This window comes from Bufo bufo, chromosome 1 (genome assembly GCF_905171765.1).
Source record: "Bufo bufo chromosome 1, aBufBuf1.1, whole genome shotgun sequence".
Classification (NCBI taxonomy): domain Eukaryota; kingdom Metazoa; phylum Chordata; class Amphibia; order Anura; family Bufonidae; genus Bufo; species Bufo bufo.
In genome coordinates this window covers 162,861,014-162,888,745 of record NC_053389.1, presented here as the reverse complement: position 1 = coordinate 162,888,745, position 27,732 = coordinate 162,861,014, and the positions used below count along the sequence as shown (strand labels likewise).

The 27,732-nt window shown below is 44.9% G+C and overlaps 1 protein-coding gene across 5 annotated transcripts in view; it reads right to left on the bottom strand.

The window, feature by feature from the left end:
- Nucleotides 1-6,246: 6,246 nt before the first annotated feature.
- UBASH3B (ubiquitin associated and SH3 domain containing B) overlaps nucleotides 6,247-27,732 on the bottom strand; it is a 169,673-nt gene continuing 148,187 nt past the window's right edge. For 3 of the 5 annotated variants that reach the window (XM_040431313.1, XM_040431338.1, XM_040431347.1), the window contains 7 exons: nucleotides 22,902-23,022; nucleotides 21,873-21,995; nucleotides 21,373-21,465; nucleotides 18,581-18,725; nucleotides 13,703-13,809; nucleotides 8,440-8,591; nucleotides 6,247-7,479 (listed from right to left, as the gene is read on the bottom strand). In XM_040431313.1, the coding sequence (XP_040287247.1) occupies nucleotides 7,342-7,479; nucleotides 8,440-8,591; nucleotides 13,703-13,809; nucleotides 18,581-18,725; nucleotides 21,373-21,465; nucleotides 21,873-21,995; nucleotides 22,902-23,022 (879 nt within the window). In that variant the 3' untranslated portion in view covers nucleotides 6,247-7,341. The remainder of the gene's footprint in view (nucleotides 7,480-8,439; nucleotides 8,592-13,702; nucleotides 13,810-18,580; nucleotides 18,726-21,372; nucleotides 21,466-21,872; nucleotides 21,996-22,901; nucleotides 23,023-27,732) is intronic. The other 2 variants (XM_040431321.1, XM_040431329.1) reach the window with 2 other exon arrangements.

Genomic DNA, 27,732 nt, shown 5'->3' with positions numbered 1-27,732 from the left:
CCCACTGATATGAATGGGTCCACACCTGTTCTGCAAAAATTGCGGAATGGATGAGGACCCGTTCACGCGGATGTGTGAATAGACCCTAATTGAAAGGTTAAATCAATATATAATAATAAACTTTGCAGATACTTTGTTTTACTTCTGATCTTGAGTAACAACTTGTCTTAGGGTACTGTAGGTTCACATGGAGGATTGTGTGCACAAGTTTCACTGTGGATTCAGTGCCCAAAAACCGGGCCAAATCTGCACTGAAACTGCCTCCCATGTCACAGTTCATGCGGCAGAGGGTGTTTTACACAGCCACAGTAGGAACAGTCTGCAAAATCATACAGGACTCACACATTGATGAGTTATCCTCAGGATAGGTCCTCGATATCTGATAGGTGAGGTTCTGATTCCTATCGCTCTTACCAACCAGCTATTTGAAATGGTGGTCCGGTGACGTCACGTTTGTTGGTCACATGGCCCGGTTGTAGCTCAGCCCCATTTAAAGGGGTTTTCCGGGTTCAAAGCGGAACCCGGACATACCCAGAATTTCACCCAGGCAGCTAACCTGACAAGAGCGTCGGAGCATTTCATCAGAGCTGGTGACGTCACCGAATACACTGCTGGGCGGAAGCCTCTGCCCGGCAGTGTGTTATTGTAAATAAAAGAGCCCTTGCCCTGTGCGATCCAGCACAGAGCAAGGGAGCGCATCGGAGTATGACATGCTCCGATGCTAACATCAGAGGGGCTGCCTGGGTAAAAATATGGGTATGTCCTGGTTCGGATCTGAACCCGGGCAACCCCTTTAAGTGAAGGGGCCTATGCTACAATACCAAGCACAGGCGCTATAAAATGTACTGTGCTGTGAAGCGAAGAGGCCGCAGCACTCACTGGAGCTCTGCAGCTCCATCAAACAGCTGATCGGTGATCTGATAATGATGACCTATCCTGAGGACAGGTCCTCAATATAGGAGTCCTAGAAAACCACTATAAATGAATAGCCAAAGCCCAATCTGACCTAACCCTAACCAGTTTCCTATATTCCATTTAGATAAATCTCATTCATTTTAATCAATGTGAACATCTCATCCAGTATTTGCTGCATCATTTTTATCTATGGTAAAGAAAAATGTTCTCATTACAGTAAAAGTTGGATGCGTGTTTGCACAGCCCTGAGTCAAAGTTGCCTGAAGGTTGACACTTGGATCACATCTGTTCAATAACCTAATAAACATCAAAACACATTTCACAAAATAAGAGTCAGAATTTTTTGTTTTTTGATTGTCGTCCTTTAAATAAAAATATATCGTAATACTCTGTAGTACAGTGCAATAGTAACCAGCTAACCATGGCGAGTCACCTGTGCCAGAACTACAACTGGCAGGGCATGCTGGGAGTTATAGTTCTTACACAGGTAGGCAACCAACGATTTGCTTACTGCCTGGGCTACACAACAATGTCACAAGTACAGCACATGAAGTCATGAGGCACACTATCACCATGGCGGATTCTGTTGGCATGCAGCATGGACCAGGCTTGGCTATAGGGGAACTTGTTTTTCGGCAAGTAGGTCAATACAATAAATGTGCAAATTCACAGGTAGACAAATATATAATTTACTACGACAAAGACTAACAGGATGTCTCCTGGTATAGCCACCAGCTGAGGTCCTCTGTAGCCCCTTCTATAGTCTCCCCTCTTATAGCCACCCCTTATTCCCCCGATATAACCTTCTATAATTCTATAGTCCCGGTCTATAGAGGACGTCATACCATATCTGCAACCTGCGCAGCCGCGAGGGAGCAGAGCAAGCCACACACGGTTACTTTCAAAGAGTGATAGTAGTGGTGCCCCCTACTGTTCATTAGATTGCATTGAAGGGACTACACTAATGACTTCCATCCATGGCTCATGATTACTAGTGGGGGGTTAACCCACTGCAGTCATGAAGAAGGTGCTCTTTGCCTCGCCTCCCCCATCCATGTAGTTGGAAAGATAGGGATCATACAGGGACTCTGTGTTTTCTGTCCCAATCCTAGGCCCCTCCACAGCAGCTACCTCTATCCTCTCTATAGCTGCTCTCTTTAGTCCTTTTTGTACCCCCCTCCCCCATAGCCCTTTATTGTTGCCCCTGTAGCCCCCTCTATATTAATGCATCACAGAATAGGGGATTTGTGCCACTTTAGTGCCATCTAATAGATACAGACACAGTGATTTTCATACCTAAGTTCATACTGGTCTGATTAATACTGGACTGCGTTTTATTCTGCTGGTATTACTCAGACTCCAGTCGTAAAGAAGGAAACCATTGGAAAAAAAAAAATCTTTAAAAATCAAGAAATGCGCAGCCATCATCCTCTTTGCTGCGTCCCTTTCTGGGAAAGCTGAGTGACAACCAATATGGCTGCTATTCCTAAATAGCAGATCTACCTACTTATACTGTAATACAACAAAGCAGATAAGACTCTAGGAAAGCTGGGTGATAACCCATATAATGGGGGCCTTTATAGTCACCATCAGGCTTGGACTGGCCCACAGGGGTACAGGGGAATCCCCCGGTGGGCCCCTGTGCAAGGTGGGCCCCTAGTCTCCCACCCCCTGCACAAGTGGCACATAACACAGTAGACTTACTGCACTACATATATATATTCTATGTACAGCACCTCAACCAGCCTATGTTCATATAAAAAACTTGTTAGATTATTTATTATATTTGAATGTATCTGTACGGTGGGTCCCCAAAATAAATTTTACTGGTGGACCCTAGGTACCCCAGTCCGACACTGGTCACCATTCAGCTTTCCCAGGAACAGCAGCTGTTGTGGCTGATTTAAAAAAAAACATGAAAAATATATAAACCTTAAAGGGAAAGTGTCACCAGGAAATTCACTGATAAACCAGGCACAATGCCCTGTAGGACTAACTCCGCTAAATGTAATGATACCTTTTATTTAATGATCTGTTGGTTCATTCTGGAGACAAAGTATTTTAAGCCATATGCAAATGAGCAGATAAGTGCACTGAGGGCGGGCCAAATCAACTCGGTGCACCCTTGCTCCTCCTGCTTCCTTTGCCAGCCTCTCCCTCTCCTACTTGATTGACAGGGCCAGGCAAGAGGTCTATGCAGGAGAAGCAGGACCAGCACATGAATGAAGCAGCACATCACTAAGTGAAAGATATCATTGCATTCAGCTGAGCTACCAATACAAGGCGTTGTGTCTGGTACAACCTTACGCCTTTAAAAAATCATTTTTCCTGGAGTCAGAGATAGAAATTCAATAGGGGCCTCACAGCATTTAATGACCATTCTAGCTTCATTGTGCTATTATTATCCATTGTCATCATCACACATGCCTTTTTTTGCTGCAATGTAGTGATTATTTGGGCAAAACAAGCTGCACATGCGAATATACCGAAAATCGCTGGATCCTGGCGCTTAGATATCATATGTGGGAGCCCTATCGTTCCCTTATCTGACGAAAAACAAATCAAGACTCCAATACCTGTACCGTATCATCCGACTGTTACCTTATAACATTATCTGCAATTACTGTGGCTGCTACGAGACCCTGGTTTGCAGACATTAGGGAATTGTATTATGAGCCATTGTCCAGTATAATATAATTCTTGGGATTGCTCCATTTTTAAAGGGAGTGACTATGTAGGATTATAAGGAGATCTATGAAATCCTCCACCGCTGCCCTGCAGTAGAGTACCATCCTTGTGGGGGCAAACAACCTACATAGAAAGAATATGAGCCCCCAAACGTACCCATAAAATGTAATGAAACTTTACTGTGTATACAAATAAGGTTAAAAAGTCAATCACATGATGCGAGGATAGGTGGCAGGAAAAACGTCCTCCAGAGGGGTGGCGTCCACACTGACTACTGTTACAAATGGGTAAGTTTTGAATATTGGTGCTATTTTTTTTTTTTTGATCTCTGGCTTTTATACAGTTACTTTTTATCTGGTATTACTTCCAGTTAAGGCCTCCTGCACACGAACGTGTGCTTCCCGTTGCCGTATTGCCGACTGCATTTGCGGATCCGCAATACACGGGTGCCGTTCCGTGGGCATTCCGCATCACGAATGCGGACCCATTTACGTCAATGGGTCCGCAAATCCGGAGATGCGGAATGGTGCGGAACGGAAGCACGGAACGGAACCCTATGGAAGCACTACGGAGTGCTTCCGTGGGGTTTCGTCCCGTACTTCCGTTCCGCAAAAAGATAGAACATGTCCTATCTTTTTGCGGAACGGCCGGATTGCGGACCCATTAAAGTGAATGGGTCTGCAATCCGCTGCGGCTGCCCCACAGACGGTGTTCGTGCAGCGCGACCACGGGGCGCACGCGTTCATGTGCAGGAGGCCCTAAGGGTACTTTCACACTAGCGTTTTTGTTTTCCGGCATTGAGTTCCGTCCTAGGGGCTCTATACCGGAAAAGAACTGATCAGTTTTATCCCCATGCATTCTGAATGGAGAGCAATCCGTTCAGGATGCATCAGTTCAGTCCCTCTTACGTTTTTTGGCCGGAGAAAATACCGCAGAATGCTGCAGTTTTCTCTCCGGACAAAAATCCTGAACACTTGCCGGAATGCCGGATCCTGCATTACTTTCCATTGAAATGTATTAATGCCGGCTCCAAGTGTTCCGGCAAAACGGATCAATAAATCTGTGAAAAAAATAAATACCAGATCCATTTTTCCGGACGACAACCGGAAAGACGGATCCGATATTGCAATGCATTTGTGAGACGGACCGCATCCGGCTCCGTCTCACAAATGCATCCGTGTGCATCCAGATTGCCGGATCCGGCAGGCAGTTCTGTCGCCGGAACTGCCTGCCGGAATCCTCTGCCGCAAGTGTGAAAGTACCCTTAGCTGTTTACAGGTTGATGTCCAGCATAAGCAGTTTGGCCAGTATTTACCATTTTTGTATATTTTTTATATTTACCCCCATTTGTTAATATATACGGTCTCTGGAGGACGTTTTTTCTGCCACCTATCCTTGCATCATGTGATTTTTTACCTTATTTGTATACACAATAAAGTTTCATTACATTTTATGGGTACGTTTGTGGGCTCATATTCTTTCTATGTAGGTTGTTTGCAGTTTTTTGAGCTGGTACCATGGTTACTACAACAGATACGGGTAGGGTTCAAGCATAGTATGTTGTGATCTAGGTGTCATGAATGCTTGGCCTGGTTGGACTTTTTTGTTTATCCTGTGGGGGCAGCAGAGGGTTTGATTTCCCTCCAATCCTGCAGGATTATCTATGGAATCATCCCTCCTTGTAATGGAGCAATTCCAATTGTAACATGATATTACAGAATTGCTTAAAATGCAATTCCAAAATAACATTTTTAAAATGGATGCAAATTGAAACTTCATTCTGAATTCCACAAGTATTATCCCTCAGGAGCTATGTAGCAATTAGTTTCCCCTCTGTCCCTCTAATTTATATGTTACACCCCCTTCCCCCAGCACTTCCACCATGGAATGTCCTGCAGTGGGTGCTCCGTTTTGCAGCATCTCACATTTTACCACACACAACCCCCTCCTGCATAGCTTAATCACATTGATGTGCTGTATACAATGAGTTTACAGACAAGATGCAGCTGAAATGCTAAATAAACCTAAATAAACCTATGTCACTTTATGGGCTCAGTAGATAAATATGGAAATGTAACGTATGCAGTGACCAGTCCTATCTCACTGGGTTGGTAGGCTGCACCTGGAACTAGACACAGGATGGCAGCAACAGAACATCATATCTGGTACAACCTCAGAAGCCTTATATTATGGGCAGCACAGAGTATTTCAGGAGAAGAGTGATGTTAGTAAGGGCAGGAAAAAAGGTTATGATGCAAGGAGGGGAAATGAGACAAGTGAGAGTTGCCTAATGGAATGAGAAGGGTTTCCCAGAAGGGCGGAGGATTTCTGTAGAAGGCCTATGTTATATGAGGAGAGACAAGTAAGTTACATAGTGGAAGGAGCAGGTTTCCCCAACAGCACAGAGTATTTCAGGAGAGGCGTGTGCTGATTTTGTAGGACATGATAGTCCAAGAGTTATATAGTGGACAAAATCAGGATCCCCATGCAACACAGAGTACTTCAGGAGAGGCGTAGGATGGCGTTTAAGGGGATCTCTGGTTGAGTTTTTTAATTTGCCCAGAGTACCCCAAACACTACACTTTCTGCCCTGTTTACCTGTTTTTCATGTCAGCACTTTCCTTCCCCCCTTTTCTCAGCTAATATCCGCATGCACAAAATCCCCACCAAATCCGCACCAATTGAGTCCGCACGGATTTCCCTGCCTATTTCAGTGGGGATTTTCCGCACATAAATCAGAACGTGTCATGTACCCTCACTGCCTCCTGGCAGGATGTTTACATGAAGAACTTTCTGTTGTCATCAGCTTCCTGCTGGATTTTCTAACCAAACCCAGCATGCTTTGTTCTGCAGTGTTCCTCAGGGTTTGTTCTACCTGCCACACTGTTCCCTCTGCAGTAGTCACACACCCCCTACACCTCCCCTTTCCATTTTAGTTAGGCGGAACAAGCCATGTGAAACATATCAGAGCAAAGCATGCTGGGTTTGGTTATCAAACCCAACAGGAAGCCAATGAAAACAGGAAGTTCTACATGTAAACATCCTGCCAGGATGCAGTAATGGCAAGAACAGGGAAAGGAAAGTGCTGACATAAAAAACGGTACATGGGGCAAAAAATATGCAGTGTTTGAGATACTTTGGGCAGATAAACAACGGAGGACAGAGGCAGTACCATGACGTGAGATCAGGCAGGGAATGAAATGGAAGAGGAGCAGCATCTCCAGCAACGTTTTACTATTTCAAGATAGGAACATGCTGAGTAATATCCGTCAGGGCTGGACCATACTAACCAGGGCTCTATACAGCTCAAACCCCACGAGTGAGGACTGGACACATAACATCATGAAATGAAGACTAGGAAGACGGTAACTGTGTGTCAGATCAATGCCAGGAAGCTCCACAGACAGGATAAGCTGTATACTGACTCACAGACAATGAGGTTATACTTGTATAAATTGCAGATTCATGCCCTATTGTACTCCCAACAGGTAGATATCAGTTTAATATACAGCTTTATCACTCTGACCTGATAAATATTAATTCTCAACAAAAATATCTATTAGAAACCTCACATATGTATGTATATATATATATATATACACACACATACATACATACATATTAGGCAAAACATGAAATACATTGGTATATTTGGGCGGCGTCTGATGCTTTGCCTGCATTTGCATCCGGAGGCGATATGTTCTACAGTTTGATAAATAGCATGGTCCATCCCACATGTCATTCTTGGAGTAAAGTCTCTCTCCAGTTAAATCCACCGGTTGGTCCATGAGTTAAAGGAAGTATTGGAGGATCATTCAGCTGCCACAGACCGGACTCTCCCAGTTCTTCACAACAGCAAAATCCTAGGTATGGGATCTATAATGAAATGCGTACACAAGATCAGAGCCACATACCTCCCTCATGAAGTAAAGTATACATGTGAGCATAAAGATGCCTCAGGGTTTAAAAGGCTATTCCCGTCTTCCAAAGTGATGGCATATTGCTGGTGATCCTGAGAACGATGGGGACAGTGCATTGAATCAGCGCTGTGGCCCCTTCAATGTGTGTCCCCGTGCAGCTGCTCTGCGGCCACCCTGCTATACCGGGAACTTTAGCTGGCCTTATGTACTTGCATAGAGCTGTCCCGAAGTTCCCCTGCAAAGTAAAGGACTAGGGTGCTCCTGTGCAGGGAAGGACTATGAGGAGGCCACAGCCCCTTCATTGTCAGGATTAATGGGGGTCTGAGAGGTCTGTCCTCCATTCTAGCAATATGCCATCACTTTACAAGATTCGTACAATTCTTTACAGATTCATCAGGAGGTCTGCCAAGGAGCAACAAATGCCAGGAACTGCCACAAATTGACAGAGGGGAGGAGCCTCACCAAGGGGGTGGGGCCTGTGGAGTTTAAATGCCCTACAGAAATGGATTGTAACTGAAGGCTGTCCAGTTCTTGTGTGACAACTCCCAGCATGTACTAGTTAGGCCTTGAGCTGCAAACCATCTTGTCCCAGTGTGTTAGACTAGATTCACATTACCGTTTTGTTATCTGTTCTTCTGATCCGTCATTATTATTATAGGTATCTGTTATGCTCATTTTGCATCCGTTTTAGCCATTTCCGCCAGAGATCTGTTATTTTAAATGGAAGAAAAAGTCCTCCACGAAGGACGGATGGAAATGGCTAAAACGTATGCAAAATGAGCATAACAGATGCTTAAAATACAGGATGTTTTTTTTTTTTTTTCTGTTATTCTGATAGATCAGAAGAACGGAAAATGAAACAGTTTAGTGAACCTACCCTAAGATGAATAGGGAAGGCTACCTCTCAGGTGATTACCTTTCTGACGACCTGCACAAAGTCCTTGGAGTTCTGCGGAGTGAGACCCTGTAGCTGTCGGGTACAGGCTTCCAGGGAAGAGGCATGGGCAACAATGAGGATGTTATCACCTGAGGAAGAGGAAACATCTGAGACACTTTTATTTTCCTCAACTGTAAAAAAGTTACAAATACTGAAAATTATTATACTGTACATAAGGATAACTAGCATTCCACCTATATCAACATCTCTGCAGAAGTAAAGAGGCTCTGTGTCTTTAATTACTGTAAAAGCTAACTACGTCCAATAAGCACGATTAAAAGGGATGTCTCACCTCAAACATTGGTGATATATCGCTAGGATATGCCACCAATGTCAGATAGGCACCTATCTCTAGAACGGAGCGCCCAAAGTAAAGGACAGTGCACCACGCATGCGTAGCCGCTCTCCATTCTTTTCTACAAGAGTGCAGAGAATAGCCGAGAGGCACATTTGGCTATATTCGTAAGTCCCACAGAAAAAAATAAAAAAGTGGCCACATTTTATAGGCAGGTCCAAATTAACAGAAGGCGGGGCAACACAAGTGGGTGGAGTCAACAATACCATAGTGCAAAATACCATCCCAGCAGAATCAAATAACACAGTGTAGCACAATATACTGCTAGAAAAGCTGGCCCTCTGTGGTGGCCATCAATAGCTCCCATCTTCTGTCCTCCTCCTCCAGTTGTCCATGGAGCAGGGAGCTTAGGAGGTGAGATGTGGCCACAGCAGCTGAATTCAGTAGGGTATGTGCGGTCGCTGGTGGGGTACATGAGTACCTGATTCTCACAGCGTTAATTACAGTTGAGAGCTCATTATGTACCCGGTCAGCGGCAAAGAGGAGGACTTGGGTGGTCCTCTGGGGCATTGGCCCACCGGGAAATTTTCCTGTAGGGTCTGTGGCCAATATTCTAGCGATATGCCACCAATGTTTAAGGTGAGACAACACCTTTAATGTACAGTCAGGTTCATAAATATTGGGACATTGACACAATTCTAACATTTTTGGCTTTATACACCACCACAATGGATTTGAAATGAAACAAACAAGATGTGCTTTATCTGCAGACTGACAGCTTTAATTTGAGGGTATTTACATCCAAATCAGGTGAACGGTGTAGGAATTACAACAGTTTGCATATGTGCCTCCCACTTGTTAAGGGTCCAAAAGTAATGGGACATAATAATAATCATAAATCAAACTTTCACTTTTTAATACTTGGTTGCAAATCCTTTGCAGTCAATTACAGCCTGAAGTCTGGAACACATAGACATCACCAGACGCTGGGTTTCATCCCTGGTGATGCTCTGCCAGGTATCTACTGCAACTGTCTTCAGTTCCTGCTTGTTCTTGGGGAATTTTCCCTTCAGTTTTGTCTTCAGCAAGTGAAATGCGTCAAGTCAGGTGATTGACTTGGCGATTGCATAACATTCCAGTTCTTTCCCTTAAAAAACTCTTTGGTTGCTTTTGCAGTATGCTTTGGGTCATTGTCCATCTGCACTGTGAAGCGCCGTCCAATGAGTTATGAAGCATTTGGCTGAATATGAGCAGATAATATTGCCCGAAACACTTCAGAAATCATCCTGCTGCTTTTGTCAGCAGTCACATCATCAATAAATACAAGAGAACCAGTTCCATTGGCAGCCATACATGCCCACGCCATGATACTACCACCACCATGCTTCACTGATGAGGTGGTATGCTTCGGATCATGAGCAGTTCCTTTCCTTCTCTATACTCTTCTCTTCCCATCACTCTGGTACAAGTTGATCTTGGTTTCATCTGTCCATAGGATGTTGTTCCAGAACTGTGAAGGCTTTTTTAGATGTCGTTTGGCAAACTCTAATCTGGCCTTCCTGTTTTTGAGGCTCACCAATGGTTTACATCTTGTGGTGAACCCTCTGTATTCACTCTGGTGAAGTCTTCTCTTGATTGTTGACTTTGACACATATACACCTACCTTCTGGAGAGTGTTCTTGATCTGGCCAACTGTTGTGAAGGGTGTTTTCTTCACCAGGGAAAGAATTCTTCGGTCATCCACCATAGTTGTTTTACGTGGTCTTCCGGGTCTTTTGGTGTTGCTGAGCTCACCGATGTGTTCCTTCTTTTTAAGAATGTTCCAAACAGTTGTTTTGGCCACGCCTAATGTTTTTGCTATCTCTCTAATGGGTTTGTTGTGTTTTTTCAGCCTAATGATGGCTTGCTTCACTGATAGTGACAGCTCTTTGGATCTCATCTTGAGAGTTGACAGCAACAGATTCCAGATGAAAATAGCACACTTGAAATGAACTCTGGACCTTTTATCTGCTCATTGCAATTGGAATAATGAGGGAATAACACACACCTGGCCATGGAACAGCTGGGAAGCCAATTGTCCAATTAATTTAGGTCCCTTAACAAGTGGGAGGCACATATGCAAACTGCTGTAATTTCTACACCGTTCACCTGATTTGGATGTAAATACCCTCAAATAAAGCTGACAGTCTGCAGTTAAAGCACATCTTGTTCGTTTCATTTCAAATCCATTGTGGTGGTGTATAGAGCCAAAAATGTTAGAATTGTGTTGATGTCGCAATATTTATGGACCTGACTGTATAACCTGCGCAATAAATATACATTGTGATCAGACATCCATGAGATCCGCACACCTGATATTACAGGAACTGTTATTCTCACTAATCTACTACTACACACAACCAACCTCTATATCATGACTAAAGGATCATGCACACGACCGTATGTATTCTGCGGTCCGCAAAACATGGATCCGCAAAAAATACGGATGACGTCCATGTGCATTCCGTATTTTGCGGAACGGAACAGCTGGGCCCTAATAGAACAGTCCTATCCTTGTCCATTATGCGGACAATAATGGGACATGTTCTATTTTTTTGCAGAACAGACATGCGGACATACAAAAACAGAATGCACACGGAGTAACTTTCTTTTTTTTTTTGCGGACCCATTGAAATGAATGCTTAAGCATATGGTCCGCAAAAAAAATGGAACGGCCAAGGAAAGAAAATACGTTTGTGTGCATGAGCCCTTAGAGGCTGTCATAGCCCTGCCCCTAGACTAACTTCACAAAAAAATATTATCAGTTATCCAAGTGGGGGTTGGAGGGGTATGCCATAAACAACAGAAGAACAATTACCAGATAAATCTCCAGGTTTTCCGGCACCATCTCGCCGGTGCTCACCATCAGTATTTATTCGAATGCAGCGATGACATTCCCGTCTATTAGCGCGGCCGCTGCAGCAAATCACTGGCCTTTGTAGGGAGATGGTCAGTCATTGCTGCAGCCAACTAAACAAAGACTGGTGGGGCAAGGGGAGCAGTTCACCACTGTGGCCAGCGATTGGCTGCAGCGGGCACATTTCCCCCGTCAACAGGATGTTGATTTCAGCAAAGCAGGGAGATAAAGTGCCGGCCGTGAAGCGATGGAGACCAAACCCAGCGTCAGAGACCAGGTAAGTATGATCACCAACGCAGTTCGGCCACTCTGGGTGGTCGCATTTAGTCTTGGATAACCCCTTTAATTAGTTTCAATAGAGATTTATCACTGCAACTTTTTTTTTAAAAGTCCAAAAAATCTCAAACTCGCTCTAGCAGGGGATGGCGTAAAAAACTGGAGTACCATTTCTAGACAAAAGTGTTAGGTTAAAGTGTACCTAAACTTCCCCTGTAACTTTATTAAAAACCTATTGTAGATGTGATAAAACGCATATTTGTAGTTTAATGTTTTTTTTTTTTCTTTTCCTTGCAAAATAGGCAGCTGAAGTTCAGATGCCTATGACTCTTTGCAATCTGTACACCGCTGTGTACTAGTGTAGAGATTCCCCTGTGGCCACACTGAACGATGTACCGGCCGGAGCATATATTGCTGCTCCTGTCTGTACCAGGGCTGCTCTTCTCTAGCCTGACACAGATGTGTCTGGAAGTCTTTAAAGATTGTGACCGTAACCTCTGTAAAGGTAAAGAAAAACAACTAAAGTATATTACTAATATGCTTTTAATCACATCTACAATAGGTTTGAATTAAGTTAAAGTGAAGGTTTAGGTACACTTTAAATATGCACGAAATTTAAAGGGTTTCTGTCACCCCAATTTTCGCTATTAAACAGGCTGACATTATAGATGTGAAAATGTCACCTGAATTTAACTCTGCATGTCTTTTATTTTAGTATGCCCCCGTTTTCGTGTGATTTTAACTTTTATTATATGCAAATGAGCCTCTAGGAGCAGGGGGGGCGTTGCACCTGCTCCTAGAGGCTCCGTTCGCACACCTCATTTCCACGCCCTTCTGTCTTGATTGACAGGGCCAGGCCAGCGTTGGTTCTCTTGCTGGACCCGTCTGCCATGTAAATCTCGAACCAACGCTGGCCCTGTCAATCAAGACAGAAGGGCGTGCAAATGAGGTGTGCGAACGGAGCCTCTAGGATCAGGTGCAATGCCCCCCCCCTCCCTGCTCCTAGAGACTCATTTGCATATAATAAAAGTTAAAAGCACATAAAAACGGGGGCCTACTAAAATAAAAGAAATGCAGAGTTAAATTCAGGTGACATTTTCACATCTATAATGTCAGCCTGTTTAATAGCGAAAATTGGGGTGACGGAAATCCTTTAACATACAAGATGCTATATTTGATATATTTGGCGCAAAGTATGCCAATGCAGACTCAAGCAAAACTGAATTCAACTATGATCCTCATGATAAATCCCCCCAATGAGGGCTTAATGTGTTCCCCATGCTGCGGACCACAAATAGTGGTCATCAATGCATGGGTACCGTCCATGTGCCCGCTGTTTGCGGATGCGGACCCATTGACTTGAATGGGTCCGCAATCCGTAATAGACAGTCCGCACCAGACCGAAATCCATGCCTCCGCTCCACACCGCTCCGTATCTTGAGGATTGCGGTCCCATCCAAAGTCAATAGGTCCACATCCATGATATGGAGTGCACATGGCCAGTGCCTGTATATTGCGGACCCGCTGGTTGCAGTCCGCAATACAGGTACAGGGCACACACGCTCGTGTGCATGAGCCCTAAATCTGATTCCAGTAGCGATCGTTCATCCCCAGATAGAGAGGATGACTGCTACATCTAAATACAGCTCTACTGTGACATAATGATCTGACAATGATCAGGAAAGAACGCTTCGTTCCTGATTATTGCCCTGTGCATTGGCCCATGTAAAGGGGCCCTTAGTCTATAATCATATAAACTACAGGCTGGGTCCTACCTTTACTTCTACATTCAGTCAGAATATCCTTCGTCACTTGGGAACTGCGGTTCATATAACTTTCGTAGGTCTCTGACACCACAAGCTTACTGATTGGAATGTGAGGTCTGAAGAAAATATATCACATGTTAACACAAAATCCAATAAAAAACCTCTTCTAGAGGGATTTTCCAGGATTTGGTCCCGTTAAATGTATGCCCTCTAGTGTGTGGTACTTAATGGAATACTCATACTTGCCTGCTCCTTGCTGCTCTGGTCCTGTTCCCTGGCTCCATTAGGTAATCTTCTGGTCTGTGACTTGTTTAATCTCAGTACAGATGGTTCACATGCACTGCTGCAGCCACTAACTGGTCTCAGCGGTTACATGTCCCCAAGCAGCATGCCATAGTTGGGTCTCCATTCATTGGTTTCAGCTGTGCAGGTGTCCTTGTCTGTACCCTGGCTTGAAGTAAACAGGGGAACCAGAAGATTGCTGAATGGAGCCAGGGCACAAAACCACAGCAGCGAGGTGTGTATGATTCTTTAATTTGGTACCACATGCTAGCGGTCATACTTTAAAAGGGACCAATTCCTGGAAAACCCCTTTAGGTTATGTGACGTCCATTAGTATTCTTTTATATTATAGTGATCATCTAGGTCTCCTACACAATTTAGGCAAGGTGCTGGCTCTCCTTAAACATTGTCAATAAGTCCCCATATTGTGGAACACTGCTAAAAAGTCTCTATACACAACTGAGCTGTTTAAGGACAGCCAGCACTTTGCCTAAGCTGCATTCAAGGCATTGCACTCAGCCAGACAGAATCTTACTCCAAACTGATGAGGGTCAAGCAACCCTAAATCCCCTCCCCCTTTCCCAACCAACTGTCTGCAGAAGGTTATTTGGCTTGGCCATTTCCCCTTTTCATGTTCCAAGGCTTGTGAAAAAGTCTGACCTTGACTCATAGGGAGCCACTTCCTGAAGGTGGCATTAGCGAGATAGTTCTCCTTCCCTGGGAGATACCTCTTTGCATGTCTCCTACACAATGAAAGACTACTATGGGGTTGTCAACCCAGAATAACATGTCTATTGGCATTTCTATGCAGTGGTACTCCATGGTATCACATCTCCTACTGCTAGGACTGTGGGTTAACCTGCACCATAGTTCTGGTATTCTGTTCAGCTGGGCATTATAAAGCTTTGGCCAGACTTGGAGTATGATCTACACTGTGCTTTCCCCCATCATCATAGCTCCTACATACCACAGTAGGTTGAACAGAGGATGCAGCTTCTCAATATGGAGGTGAAGGTTCCTATTCTACTCTCTCTAGAGGAGATGGGTTTCCCCCAAATATCGTCAGCCCCATCCTCTGCTCAACAATGTACTGTACAGACCTTGGCAGCAGTAGTAGCACTCAGCAAGTGTTTTCTCGCAGTGCAAGGACAGGAAGGGCAGGCTGTAATTTATAGTATAGCAGACTCTGTGGAAAGAGGATGTAATTGCCAATGTTTGAGGAAAAAAGCAGCCACATCCGCTGCTCAGCAGAATCTTCTGTGCTGTGCACAGCCTCCATATAATATACTCACTGACATAAAAAACACACCAAGAAGCTTCCCATATGTGACTGTAATGATGATATGTAAGTGATTACAATATTACAGAAAAAGTATATGTTTATTGGAGAAAACTGTACAATTGTAAGGAGGCTCTAGACCCCTGTTGGGCCACCTCTAGACTGGATACAAAATGAGATACGGTTAGACATGGAGGTATACAGATTCCATATAGTATGCAGCACATTTGCTCATTGTGACACAGTGAGAGGTTTGGTCTGGGAAAACAGGTATTTTCCTCCCAGCATGTGCTGCTGGGCTGATTTAAAGCCAGGTGAGGTCAAATACCGGACCGGATTTTAAATGCCGGACCGGGTTTTGGCAGCACCTGGCTGTCCTTAAATAGGCAGCTGGGCTCAGAAGCCATGTCTCTGTGTTTTAGGATATGGGAACCTTGTTTCTGGATGAAGGATTGCTACCTGTTTGGCGCATGGTGTGAGTTACCACCAACACTGCAAGGTGACTTTTTGTTTGAATATGACTGCTCGTTTTATCACTTGCCTAAAGTGTGAATAAAACAATGAACTGTTTGATCCAAAGAACTTGATCCCCACACCATATATGTTGCAGCTTGGCCTGTAGATCCTGCACACTTGTAGGTTGCTGAAGCTGGTGTCCCAGATGCATTATCCTGCTGAAAAATGCCATTTGGAAGTCCTGCCATGAGAGGCAACACAAGTGGCCACAGGATGTCCTGCACATATCACTGAGCTGTTAGTGTCCCTCATATCACTACTAGGGGTGACCGACTGCTGTATGCGATGGCTTCCCAGATCATCATACCAGCAACTGGGGCAGTGTGTCGCTCCACAACAAACGCAGAATCTAAGCAATCACCATGGGTGATACATACTCGAACTCTGTCGTTGTGGGAACCTGAATTTGTCGCTAAAGCACTTGAAAATGGTTCAGGCAGAGACAAAAATGTGTAGTGAAAGATGCACCTGTGTATAGAGTGTGGACAACGAAAATGTGGTAGCTACTTGTGCTTGATCAAATGATCCTCTTTACTAGTGGTCTGTCTGGGCCATATGGAGCCTGTTCACCGTGTGTGTGTGCGCTTACGTAACCATTTCTTCCAACACATCCTAACAGCTAGATGATCGCCAAGATGGAAATTTATAAAAACAACCATCCTGCCTCTCAGTCCAGTGATTTGCCCCAATCTAAGTCAACTGGGAAAAATGTTTTCAAGTATATCGTACAGGCAGCAAAAGGTCAGAACGGCAAACAAGCTATAGTCAGGACAGGCAGCGGAGAGTCGGTAAACTGGAAAGTTGGTACACAGGCAGACAAACAGAATAGCATACCTTCACTAGTAACTAGCAAGCTATGAAACCTAAAGCTCAGACAAAGCTCACCAAGGGGAAGGTGCCTTAAGTACCTAGCAGGCCCAGCCATTGGCTGGGAATAACAAGGGTGTACCTGCACTGGCCCTTTAAGGAGATTGTGTGCCCTAGAGACAGACCCACTGGACCTGGAGGAGAGGGCAGGCCATGGTCTGCAGCAGGAGAGCAAGTGGTATGCCAGCTGCCAGGCCCACAACAAGTGAGGAACAAGCTGATCCAGACCACTGGGCAACAGAGTACCCAGTCTGCTGAGTGATGCCATGCCCGTGCCCACTCAGAGGATTGGGGCAGCGGCAGGCATGGGCCAACAGCATCACATAATCATTTACATATCTGCCTGAAACATAACTGCAAGCTAGGTTTCAAACCAATCTGACATATCTATCTGGATGCGTTATTTTTTGTCAGTGATTGTACAGTCATACAGTTACCATGTAATACCACTGTACAATTGCCAAATAATACCTCTACATCAATACTTCAACATAATGTCCAAATAATACCACTATACAGCTACCAAATAATACTTCCACACTAGGACACATACTACCGCAACATGCTGTCTCAGTAATACTACCATGACGGTACTGAATAACAAACAATGTACAAAGACCAAAATTACCACCATACAATGACCATATAGGCTTCTCCAAGCTACATAAGTTAATGCAGTACAGATAAATCCAATGACTCAAAGTTGATGTCTACTCTGAATGGAGTCTTTTACTTTCCCTTCTCCACCCGAACCAAACTGCCATGATGACTCTCAACCGTGGCCTATCTCTGTAGATTTTGCTGCCCAAACATAGTGTTATCTTAACTTGTCCAGAAACCTCCCCACCTAATAGCCACACTCCACACAATGTTCCCATCTTCCTGCCCCTTCATTGTACTTCATCAGATATTACCGTATGTCTGCTGCTCCCCTAGGTTTAGCCCCAAAAGAAATTAAACTGATTATAGTGCCCACACAATAAAATGTCTTCTATGTCCAACACAGTAAGGGTGCCTCCCTCTGTATCCCATACAATAATAGTACTCTGTGTCCACATACAGTAATAATCCCCCCAATTGAAAAATAGAGCCCTTTAATATCCCACACACAATAGCAGTGCCCTGCTCACACTAATAGTGCACCCTTAGTACCCCACACATAATAAAAATGCCTTACACATGCGCCCTACACAATAATAGTGTCTTCTTACTTCCCCTTTAGTACATTAAATAGTATAAATGCCTCCTTAGTGCCCCCTGCACCATGCAGTTAGGGTGGACTATATTTTAACAAGTTATGCTATATTTCCACTGGAATAGGTTGGTAAATGCATGCTGCACCAAAATCTCCCCTTGCTATGTGTTTTCATGGTATTATGCAGTATTGTGCTGTCCCAGCTAGAATTCATTTAATATCATACTGTGTTATTTCTTCTATCCACTACACTGTTATTCTGCCATCTAGTGGCCATTGTTATATTTAGTTTTATGTAAGTTATTTATGCTGTAATTTACATGTCATTCATCTTGTAACTTCTTGTCTTCTGTGAGCTTACAATTTGTGTCCTTCAGTCTTTTCCTGTTTGTCAGACTTGCTTCACAGAAGTGGAAAGAGGGCTTTCCTTTGACCTCTATCATCAATTCTGAATGTACATTCAATAAATTACCTAAAGGCTTATCCATTGCATTTCTCCCACTGGAATTCTACATGCAACTGGTGTCACTAGAGGAATGATTATAGCAAGTTCATTATCTTCCATTGCTTGTACAAGAGACTGCCACTCACGCTTATCAGAGACTTCTTTCACGTACATTGGTGGCAGAATAGGTATACATGCAGTTTTCAATACACCATAAAATGAATAAATACATAAGTAAGTTAAAAGAATAAGGATGGACCTAATTTTAAGAGCTTACAAGCTATTGGCAGGTGAGTGGTTTACCTGTATGTTGTATCAACACTGAGATTTGCAGACGCCAATTCGGCCGGGGTGAGCCAGGCAGGGAGGGTAGTACCAGACACCCACTTGGTCCATTCAAACAAACCCGGCTCAATGCGGATTTTGCCCTTATTGTCTTGTTTGAGCCCTGGAAGATAGATAGATCAGTGTTGGAAGCTCATAGTAAAATATGTCAATATCAATCATGGTGCATTAAGAATCTGCTGGTTTCCTCTTAAATAAGTATACAGGCGATCAAGTTTTTACACCAAGCACTTCCAAAAATACTACATCCTTACAGTACACAATGCCACATTGAAGTACAGTCGTGGCCAAAAGTTTTTAGAATGACACAAATATTAGTTTTCACAAAGTTTGCTGCTAAACTGCTTTTAGATCTTTGTTTCAGTTGTTTCTGTGATGTAGTGAAATATAATTACACGCACTTCATACGTTTCAAAGGCTTTTATCGACAATTACATGACATTTATGTAAAGCGTCAGTATTTGCAGTGTTGGCCCTTCTTTTTCAGGACCTCTGCAATTCGACTGGGCATGCTCTCAATCAACTTCTGGGCCAATTCCTGACTGATAGCAACCCATTCTTTCATAATCACTTCTTGGAGTTTGTCAGAATTAGTGGGTTTTTGTTTGTCCACCCGCCTCTTGAGGATTGACCACAAGTTCTCAATGGGATTAAGATCTGGGGAGTTTCCAGGCCATGGACCCAAAATGTCAACGTTTTGGTCCCCGAGCCACTTAGTTATCACTTTTGCCTTATGGCACGGTGCTCCATCATGCTGGAAAATGCATTGTTCTTCACCAAACTGTTGTTGGATTGTTGGAAGAAGTTGCTGTTGGAGGGTGTTTTGGTACCATTCTTTAGTCATGGCTGTGTTTTTGGGCAAAATTGTGAGTGAGCCCACTCCCTTGGATGAGAAGCAACCCCACACATGAATGGTCTAGGGATGCTTTACTGTTGGCATGACACAGGACTGATGGTAGCGCTCACCTTTTCTTCTCCGGACAAGCCTTTTTCCAGATGCCCCAAACAATCGGAAAGAGGCTTCATCGGAGAATATGACTTTGCCCCAGTCCTCAGCAGTCCATTCACCATACTTTCTGCAGAAGATCAATCTGTCACTTATGTTTTTTTTTTGGAGAGAAGTGGCTTCTTTGCTGCCCTTCTTGACACCAGGCCATCTTCCAAAAGTCTTCGCCTCACTGTGCGTGCAGATGTGCTCACACCTGCCTGCTGCCATTCCTGAGCAAGCTCTGCACTGGTGGCACTCCGATCCCGCAGCTGAATCCTCTTTAGGAGACGATCCTGGCGCTTGCTGGACTTTCTTGGACGCCCTGAAGCCTTCTTAACAAGAATTGAACCTCTTTCCTTGAAGTTCTTGATGATCCTATAAATTGTTGATTGAGGTGCAATCTTAGTAGCCACAATATCCTTGCCTGTGAAGCCATTTTTATGCAACGCAATGATGGCTGCACGCGTTTCTTTGCAGGTCACCATGGTTAACAATGGAAGAACAATGATTTCAAGCATCACCCTCCTTTTAACATGTCAAGTCTGCCATTTTAATCCAATCCGCCTGACATAATGATCTCCAGCCTTGTGCTCGTCAACATTCTCACCTGAGTTAACAAGACGATTACTGAAATGATCTCAGCAGGTCCTTTAATGACAGCAATGAAATGCAGTGGAAAGGTTTTTTTGGGATTAAGTTAATTTTCATGGCAAAGAAGGACTATGCAATTCATCTGATCACTCTTCATAACATTCTGGAGTATATGCAAATTGCTATTATAAAAACTTAAGCAGCAACTTTTCCAATTTCCAATATTTATGTAATTCTCAAAACTTTTGGCCACGACTGTACATTATGGGTGCTATTAGGGTTGTGTCAGTAACCAACAAAATATTTTATGAAAATGTAGATGTGATTGGAGTATAAGACATCATGTAACTTAATGGGGTTGACTAGTCAGGATAGCCTTTGTCCACATGCCCTATAAAGACGCCATATAGGGGTCTCTACTCATGAGCTAGAGCAGAGCATTCTGTGGACAAAATGGTGGACAAATTATTTTAATCAGTGCCATGTAATACTATATTTACCCTGATGTGACAGATTGAGCACAGTTACAGAAGGCATGCAGGGTTTAGTCACTGGGTGTCTGGTTGGAGCATTCATTTTAAGATCAGTATGTGCATCAGTCATTGTTGATTTTGGCATTTTCAAAAATCCCAGTTACATGTCAGTTACCTTCTTGAAGAAAACAAGTGCTGCAGAGTGCACCAAGACAGAAACAGGGGGGGTCATTTGATAAGACCGGAGTTTTAGATGTCAGTCTTAATACCCCTTTGGCTGGTGGTAGATGCGCCGAATTTACGTAGAGGCGCCGGCCTCTACATCACTTCAGCATATCCAGTGCCTGTCTAAATCTACGCCAGATCCCTTGCAGGTGTAGAGTTAGACCATTTTCTAGGCTTAAAACAGGAATAGAAAATGATAAATGAGACGGACCTGCCAGGTCACCCCCGCCAGGCCCCTTTTTTTAGACCTGGCGTGAGCGGGGAACCTTTGCGCCGCAATCTGCAACCGGTATACGCCAAAATGTGGCGTATATCTGTTAGTAAATGACCCCCCAGGATTTTTACATAGCACTTGTAGACGTGAACCCAGCTTAAGCCATTACCACCTACCTGTCAACCAATGTGGCTGACAGGACCCAGCTAGTGATGATGCCAGCTACCAGGAGGACTGTGGTCATCACTGAACTACTCACCTTTCAGTATGTTGTGTGCAGTTTGGACACAGCGCAACGATGGGGAACAATATACAAAATCTACAGCAGTGTTACTCTCCAGCAAAGCCTCTCCTGTAATACACATAATGACCATCAGTTATATCCCCGTATTCACTTTATATACACTTAATGCAACATGCTAAGAAGATGTAGACATAAAACCAGCTACATGTTATGCCTAGATATTGCCATACCCATTAGAGATTTTCATGCATCAACTGGCTCATGACTACTTATCCCGGTGCCGGATTACAGGAGTGGTACATTTTGGTGAACCTCTTTAACTGCTCCACCACTGCATGTAAACCTACCTCTATATGGTGATAGTACTGTAATATATCAATTAATAGTGGCAGCAAATGTGAATCTGTTCTATAGACGTGTATGCCACCTACATGTCCATGATGCATCTACTGCAAATATATATCTATATTCTAGAAATTACCCAAAATGTGTGAAAATAAATCCCCAAAACTCACCGACAAGTCTTGCTTGCGTGCACCCAAACACAGTTATCGGGGCGTCCTTTTCATAGTCTCTATATCCACCGCCTCTCTGTGGTAAGCTGGGGGGCATATTCAGGTTTGTCCGGATGTAACGGCCTGTAAGTGCCCAGAAAGAAACAGGATTGTTCAAGACCTGGAATGTACCAATTTACTTCTAAGATAAAATGACCTGGACAGTCATCCCTGAGGCGCCCTCTTGTGTTCAGTCTTAATATTCTATATGCAAAGAGGTATCTTCCAAGGAAGAGATAGAGAAAAAAGACAACGCAACAGCACTCTGCAAACCAGATAAGGTACAATAATGCCATAGTCACAAAAAATGTTATAGTGCTAATTCTACGCTTATTTATAAAGTGAGATGCTTGGCAAATGCATTTTGTACAAAACCATCTGAACCCGTCTGCCGAACGTCAAGGCGATCTCAGTAAGATGGGAACCTAACACTAAATACTACCTGTTATGCGCCATAATAGCCGCTATAAAGTTCAGGCAGTGTTGGTTCCACATGCATGCACATGTGATGGACCATGTGATGAGTGCAGTGACGTCATCAAAGGTCCTTTAGCCAGGTCCTGAAGAAACTAGAAAGAAGAGGAGATCCGCTACGCGATCAAGTGGATGGGGTGAGTTAAATTTGTTTATTATTTTTAACCCCTCAATGGACATTTTACTAAGCATTATGTATTAAGAATGCTATTATTTTCCCTTTTAACCATGTTATAAAGGAAAATAATAAAATCTACACAACACCGATCCCAAACCCGAACTTCTGTAAAGAAGTCTGGGTTCGGGTCTGGGTACCAAACATGCCGATTTTTCTCACGCGTGTGCAAAACGCATTAAAATGCTTTGCACTCGCATGAAAAAAAATTGCGCATTTTCCCGCAACGCACCCGCATCTTTTCCCGCAACGCCCATGTGAAAGAGGCCTAAGTTCTTCCCAGATACCCAGATACGGAAACTCAGGAAGAAAATGACTATAATTAATATTATCACATTTACCTTTTGCATCAAAACACTGTGTCAACCAATATTTCCCGAACACCACGTCCATTCGCTCTCCGTGCCGGCACACAAACAGACATCGCTTCTTGGGGCCAGGGTGAGTGTTAAGTCGCAGGGGCTGGATGAGGAGACACACATCAGGGTTTCATGTTATAAAAGGACTCCAGAGTTAGAAGAGTCTTAATTTTTTCTCTAATTGTAAAAAAATGTGCACTTTTTTTTTAAATTAAAGCAAAAAGTTCCCCTTCCCCTCTCCCCTCCCCCAACCCATCCAATATAATTCAATTTCTACAAAGTGCAATGAACACAGCCGATGAGGCTGTGCGGCCATTAGGCGCTGCAACAATGTAACAAACAACAAAACATTGTTTCTCCAAATCTTACAAATATAAACACAAAAAGAATGTGTTTTTATGACCGGAAGGTTCCGCTTACAGATGAAGATCATTAGGTTTTCATTTGCTTACATGAGACGCTGAGTGACACCCAAATACCACATGTGTCTTTTATCTTGCTTGTCGCCCACGTGTTGGTATTTAGTGATATTTCCTCTCCACCCCCTCACATCTCCTGACCTGTGACTCCTGGCAGAGGGGATCAAAGGGACCTCACTGCCTAACAGATAATTGACTTTACATCTCTAGTACTGATAATAGAGGACTACTGTTCTGCATTTCATCATTTGATTGTGGCAGCGGAGCATGCTAGACCCCTCCCCTGCCCCCCCTTCAAATGCATTAATAATAATAGTAAAAATAATCTTTATTTGTATAGCATATTCCGTTACAGTGGAGCTCCTCTCAGTCCTGCTGTAGTCAGGTCAGCAGTCCCTGCATGGCCACTATGCACTGTATAGCAATATGGTTCAAGAAAATTGCGCGCTCTGTAGTGCCTGCCCTCACCTCCCTACTGTCTCCCGGCCCTCCCGTCTCTCACAGCAACATGGGCAACAACCCCAATGCCTCCTCCTCTGCTGAGGAGCCTCCTGTGTCCCAGCCTGCTTCTGAGCAGCCTGGGGATGCACTGGCCACCAATGTATTAAATAACCCCCCTCCCCCCCTCCTTCTGCCCTCATCACAGCCCCTTTGCCCGATGAGGATGCCCTGCACATGATTGCAGGCTTGCAACAGCCCGATAGCCTGGACATGCACAGCTCCCAGGCTCAGCCCGGCCATTCTTTATCCCCGCGGGTGCAATCCCCTTCAACATTGCCTGACCGCCGAGCTAGGCGCAGGTCGGGATTTCATCGTCATGGCTGCTCCCGCCACCGGTCGAGGTCCTCCCGGCGCAATCGCAGAGATGTCCTCATGCTGGCGGTCCCCATCCTCCTCGAATGCCAGTTCCTGTAGCGATTGTTCTGGCAGGCCTCATCCACGCTGTAGGTGGGTATCTACTCACTCGGCCAGAAGGTCGTCTTGCGGGGCCAGTCAGGTCAGCGCGGTTCAGGAGCCAGTTCCTACGGCGGTACCTGTGGAGCCTCTGTCAACTTCCGCTGGCGGTGAGTTTTTACTTTACTGGGGCTTGGGGTTCGGCTTCTATGGGGCATCAGTTAGTTCCGGCCCTTAATGCCTTGCTATCTCAATTGGATCCGGGTGCTTCCCTTCCGCCTCCTAAGCCCACTGGTCCGGGAATCCTGCCGCCTATGGCCAGCGATCATAAAGAGTCTCTATTTTGTGGCCTTTCCCCTCTGAGAGCACATTTAGATAATGACACAAAAGCAAAAATCTGGAACAACCAGTATGTGGACATATGGTCCTTGATTACCGTCGACCAGCACACGGTGGACAAAGAACGCAGGCCCAACTCAGACAGATTTATTGATCGCAGGCCGAAGGTGGCTCACACCATGGGTAATTGGTTACAGGCTTTCTCAGTGTTGGGCTATGTTATGGGACAGCAGCATCCAGAACGCTGTTCAGAGTTATTTGTATATATGGACTCTATTTACAGCGCCTACAAGTCCCATGGCGGGTCTGCTTGGTGGCGGTATGATGAAGAATTTTGCAGACGCCTGGCGCTTAGCCCAGATATTGTTTGGGGTGTTAAAGCTATGGACCTCTGGTTACGTCTAATGATGTCCCAGAGAAACCATCCCTTTCCTGCCTCGGCCCCTGCCTCCGCTAGCGGCCGGGGGCCAGCAGCCGTTCGCTGACCGGGAGCTTGTTGGCTCTATAACGAGGGCCACTGCAAATTCTTCGCATTGTGCAAATATAGACATGAATGCTCCGTATGTAGATAAACACACGCGCCCATCCGCTGTTCCCGACAGACTGCCCCCAGACTCCCAGCGCCCTTTAGTGGAAAAGACCCCAGTGAGCATACTCGCGATGTCCCCGTACCTCGACCTGTATCCCAATAAAAGTGCCGCCGCCCAACATCGCAGCGGTTTTACTTTTGTTTTTTTCATCCCCTTTTATTTTTCCAGTTCCCCCACTCGAGCTATAAATTTTCCCTCCGCCAAGCGCCACCCAGAGGTTTTGCGTGCAAAAATTCGCAAGGAGGTCGAATTGGGCAGAATTTCTGGCCCATTTAAGTTATTCCCTTTTTTCGAACATCCAGGTCTCCCCGTTGGGTACTGTTCCCAAACGGGAAACCGGGAAGTTTCGGCTAATTCACCATCTCTCCTTCCCCAAGGGTGCCTCAGTAAACGACAGCATTTCAAAAGACGATGCATCCGTTTCCTATGTGTCTTTTGATAGGGCTGTCACATTAGTCAGGGAAGCAGGCAGAGGGGCTTTGATGGCAAAGTCGGACATTGAGTCTGCCTACAGGCTCCTTCCGGTGCACCCAGATTGTTATCATCTGCTTGGTTGCATGGTGGACGGGTATTATTATTATGAAACCTGCCTCCCCATGGGTTGCTCCATTTCATGCCAGTTTTTTTGTTTGTTGTTATTTAGTTCCTTTTTGAAATGGGTAATCCGCTATGAAACCGGCTCCCGCTCCATCATTTATTACCTAGACGATTTCCTCTTCGTCTCCCCTGGTGATTCTTCTCAGTGCCAATTCCTTTTGAACTCCTTTAGTTTTTTCATGTCCCATTTTGGCGTTCCCCTTTCTGCGGAAAAAACGTTAGGTCCGACCACCTCCATTACCTTTCTAGGAATCGAGATCGACTCCTCCCTGATGGTTTTCCGACTCTCCCAGGATAAGCTATCAAAACTCCTAGGCCTTATTGGCGTTTTTTGTGCAGTTAAATCCGTTACACTAAAAGAGCTCCAGTCTCTTCTGGGTTTATTGGTTTTTGCGTGTCGAGTCATGCCAATGGGCAGGGTTTTTTCCAGGCGTCTATCTTTGGTCACGCGAGGTGTTTCAAAACCCCATCACCACGTTCAGTTACCCCTGCAGTTAAAACGTGACCTTACGGTATGGCGTGATTTTCTGCAGAGTTATAATGGTCACACATGCTGGCAGCTTCCGGAGATTACTACTCCTGACCTCTCCCTTTTCACTGACGCCGTGGGACGGGTTTTGGTGCGATTTTGGGTACAGAATGGTGTGCTGCTCCCTGGCCGTCCTAGTGGCACACAGCTGATTTTTGTTCCAACATTACCCTGTTAGAATGGTTTCCCATCATAGTCGCCATTGAATTGTGGGGTTCCCCGCTGCAAAACAGGCGGGTCTGTTTTTGGACGGACAATATGGCGATGGTTTATTGTATAAACAAATTGACATCTTCCTCCCCTCCAGTTTTGTCCGTATTACTTCACCTTGTTCTTCGCTGTCTGGAATTAAATATCTATTTCAGGGCTTCCCAAGTCCCAGGGGTTATGAATGTGGCTGCTGATTCTCTATCACGTTTTCGTTTGCAGGAATTTTGGGAGCTTGTTCCAGACGCTGCGCTAGAGAGTCTTCCGTGCCCTTCTCAGCTTTGGGAAGTACCGTTGAACGGCTGATGCCCCTTGTCCGAGCTTCAGTGGCGCCTGGGATCTGGTATGGTTATGGTAAGGCATGGTCAGAATGGGTTTCATTTGCAGCGGAGCAGCCGGTTCACAATTCCGTATCTACACGCCTCAGCGTTACCATTATTTGTTGTCGTTGCGCGCTGCGGGGGTGTCGGCGGTAGTTGTGCAGCGTCGGCTGTCGGGCATCGGTTTCCATTTTCGGTTAAAAGGATGGTTCGATGTCACCAAGTTCTTTATAGTTCGCCAAGCCCTTAAGCGATGGCGAAAAGAGTATGTTCGCAAGGAATGCAGGCGCCCTATTTCATACCAGGTCCTCACTCAGATCATACAAGCTTTAGACCGCGTCTGCTCATCCCCCGCTGAAGTTTCCCTCTTTACTGCCGCTTTTTGCCTCGCTTTTTTCGGTGCTTTTAGGATCGGCGAACTTCTTCCCCAGTCCAGACACCGGCCGGGTGGCCTTGCTCCCTCTGACGTTTCTATTTCAGATACATCTGTCCGCATTTGTATTCGGCGCTCAAAAAACAGACGTTTTTGCCGTCGGGTCCTGGGTCCCTTTGTTCCGCATTGACGGCTTGGTTTGCCTCTACCGAGCCATGGTGAATTACTCCGCCTCCCGGGCCGATAGCCCCTCTTTCTTATGCCATGGCTCCGGTTTACCCCTTACCCGTTTTCAGTTTTGCGCCGTTCTTCGGCGATGCCTCACTACCATCGGCCTACCTCCCTCTGACTACGGCTCTCATTCGTTCATCAGGATCGGGGCGGCCACGTTGGCTGCTAGAGCAGGGTTACCTGATTCTGAAGTACAGCGCATTGGCAGGTGGAGTCTGCCTGTTTTGCTTCTTTTGTTCCCCCGAGTTGTTATGATTATTTTGATTTTCTTTTCAGACCCCCCTCGCCCCACGGTGTGTTTTCTGGGGCATTAG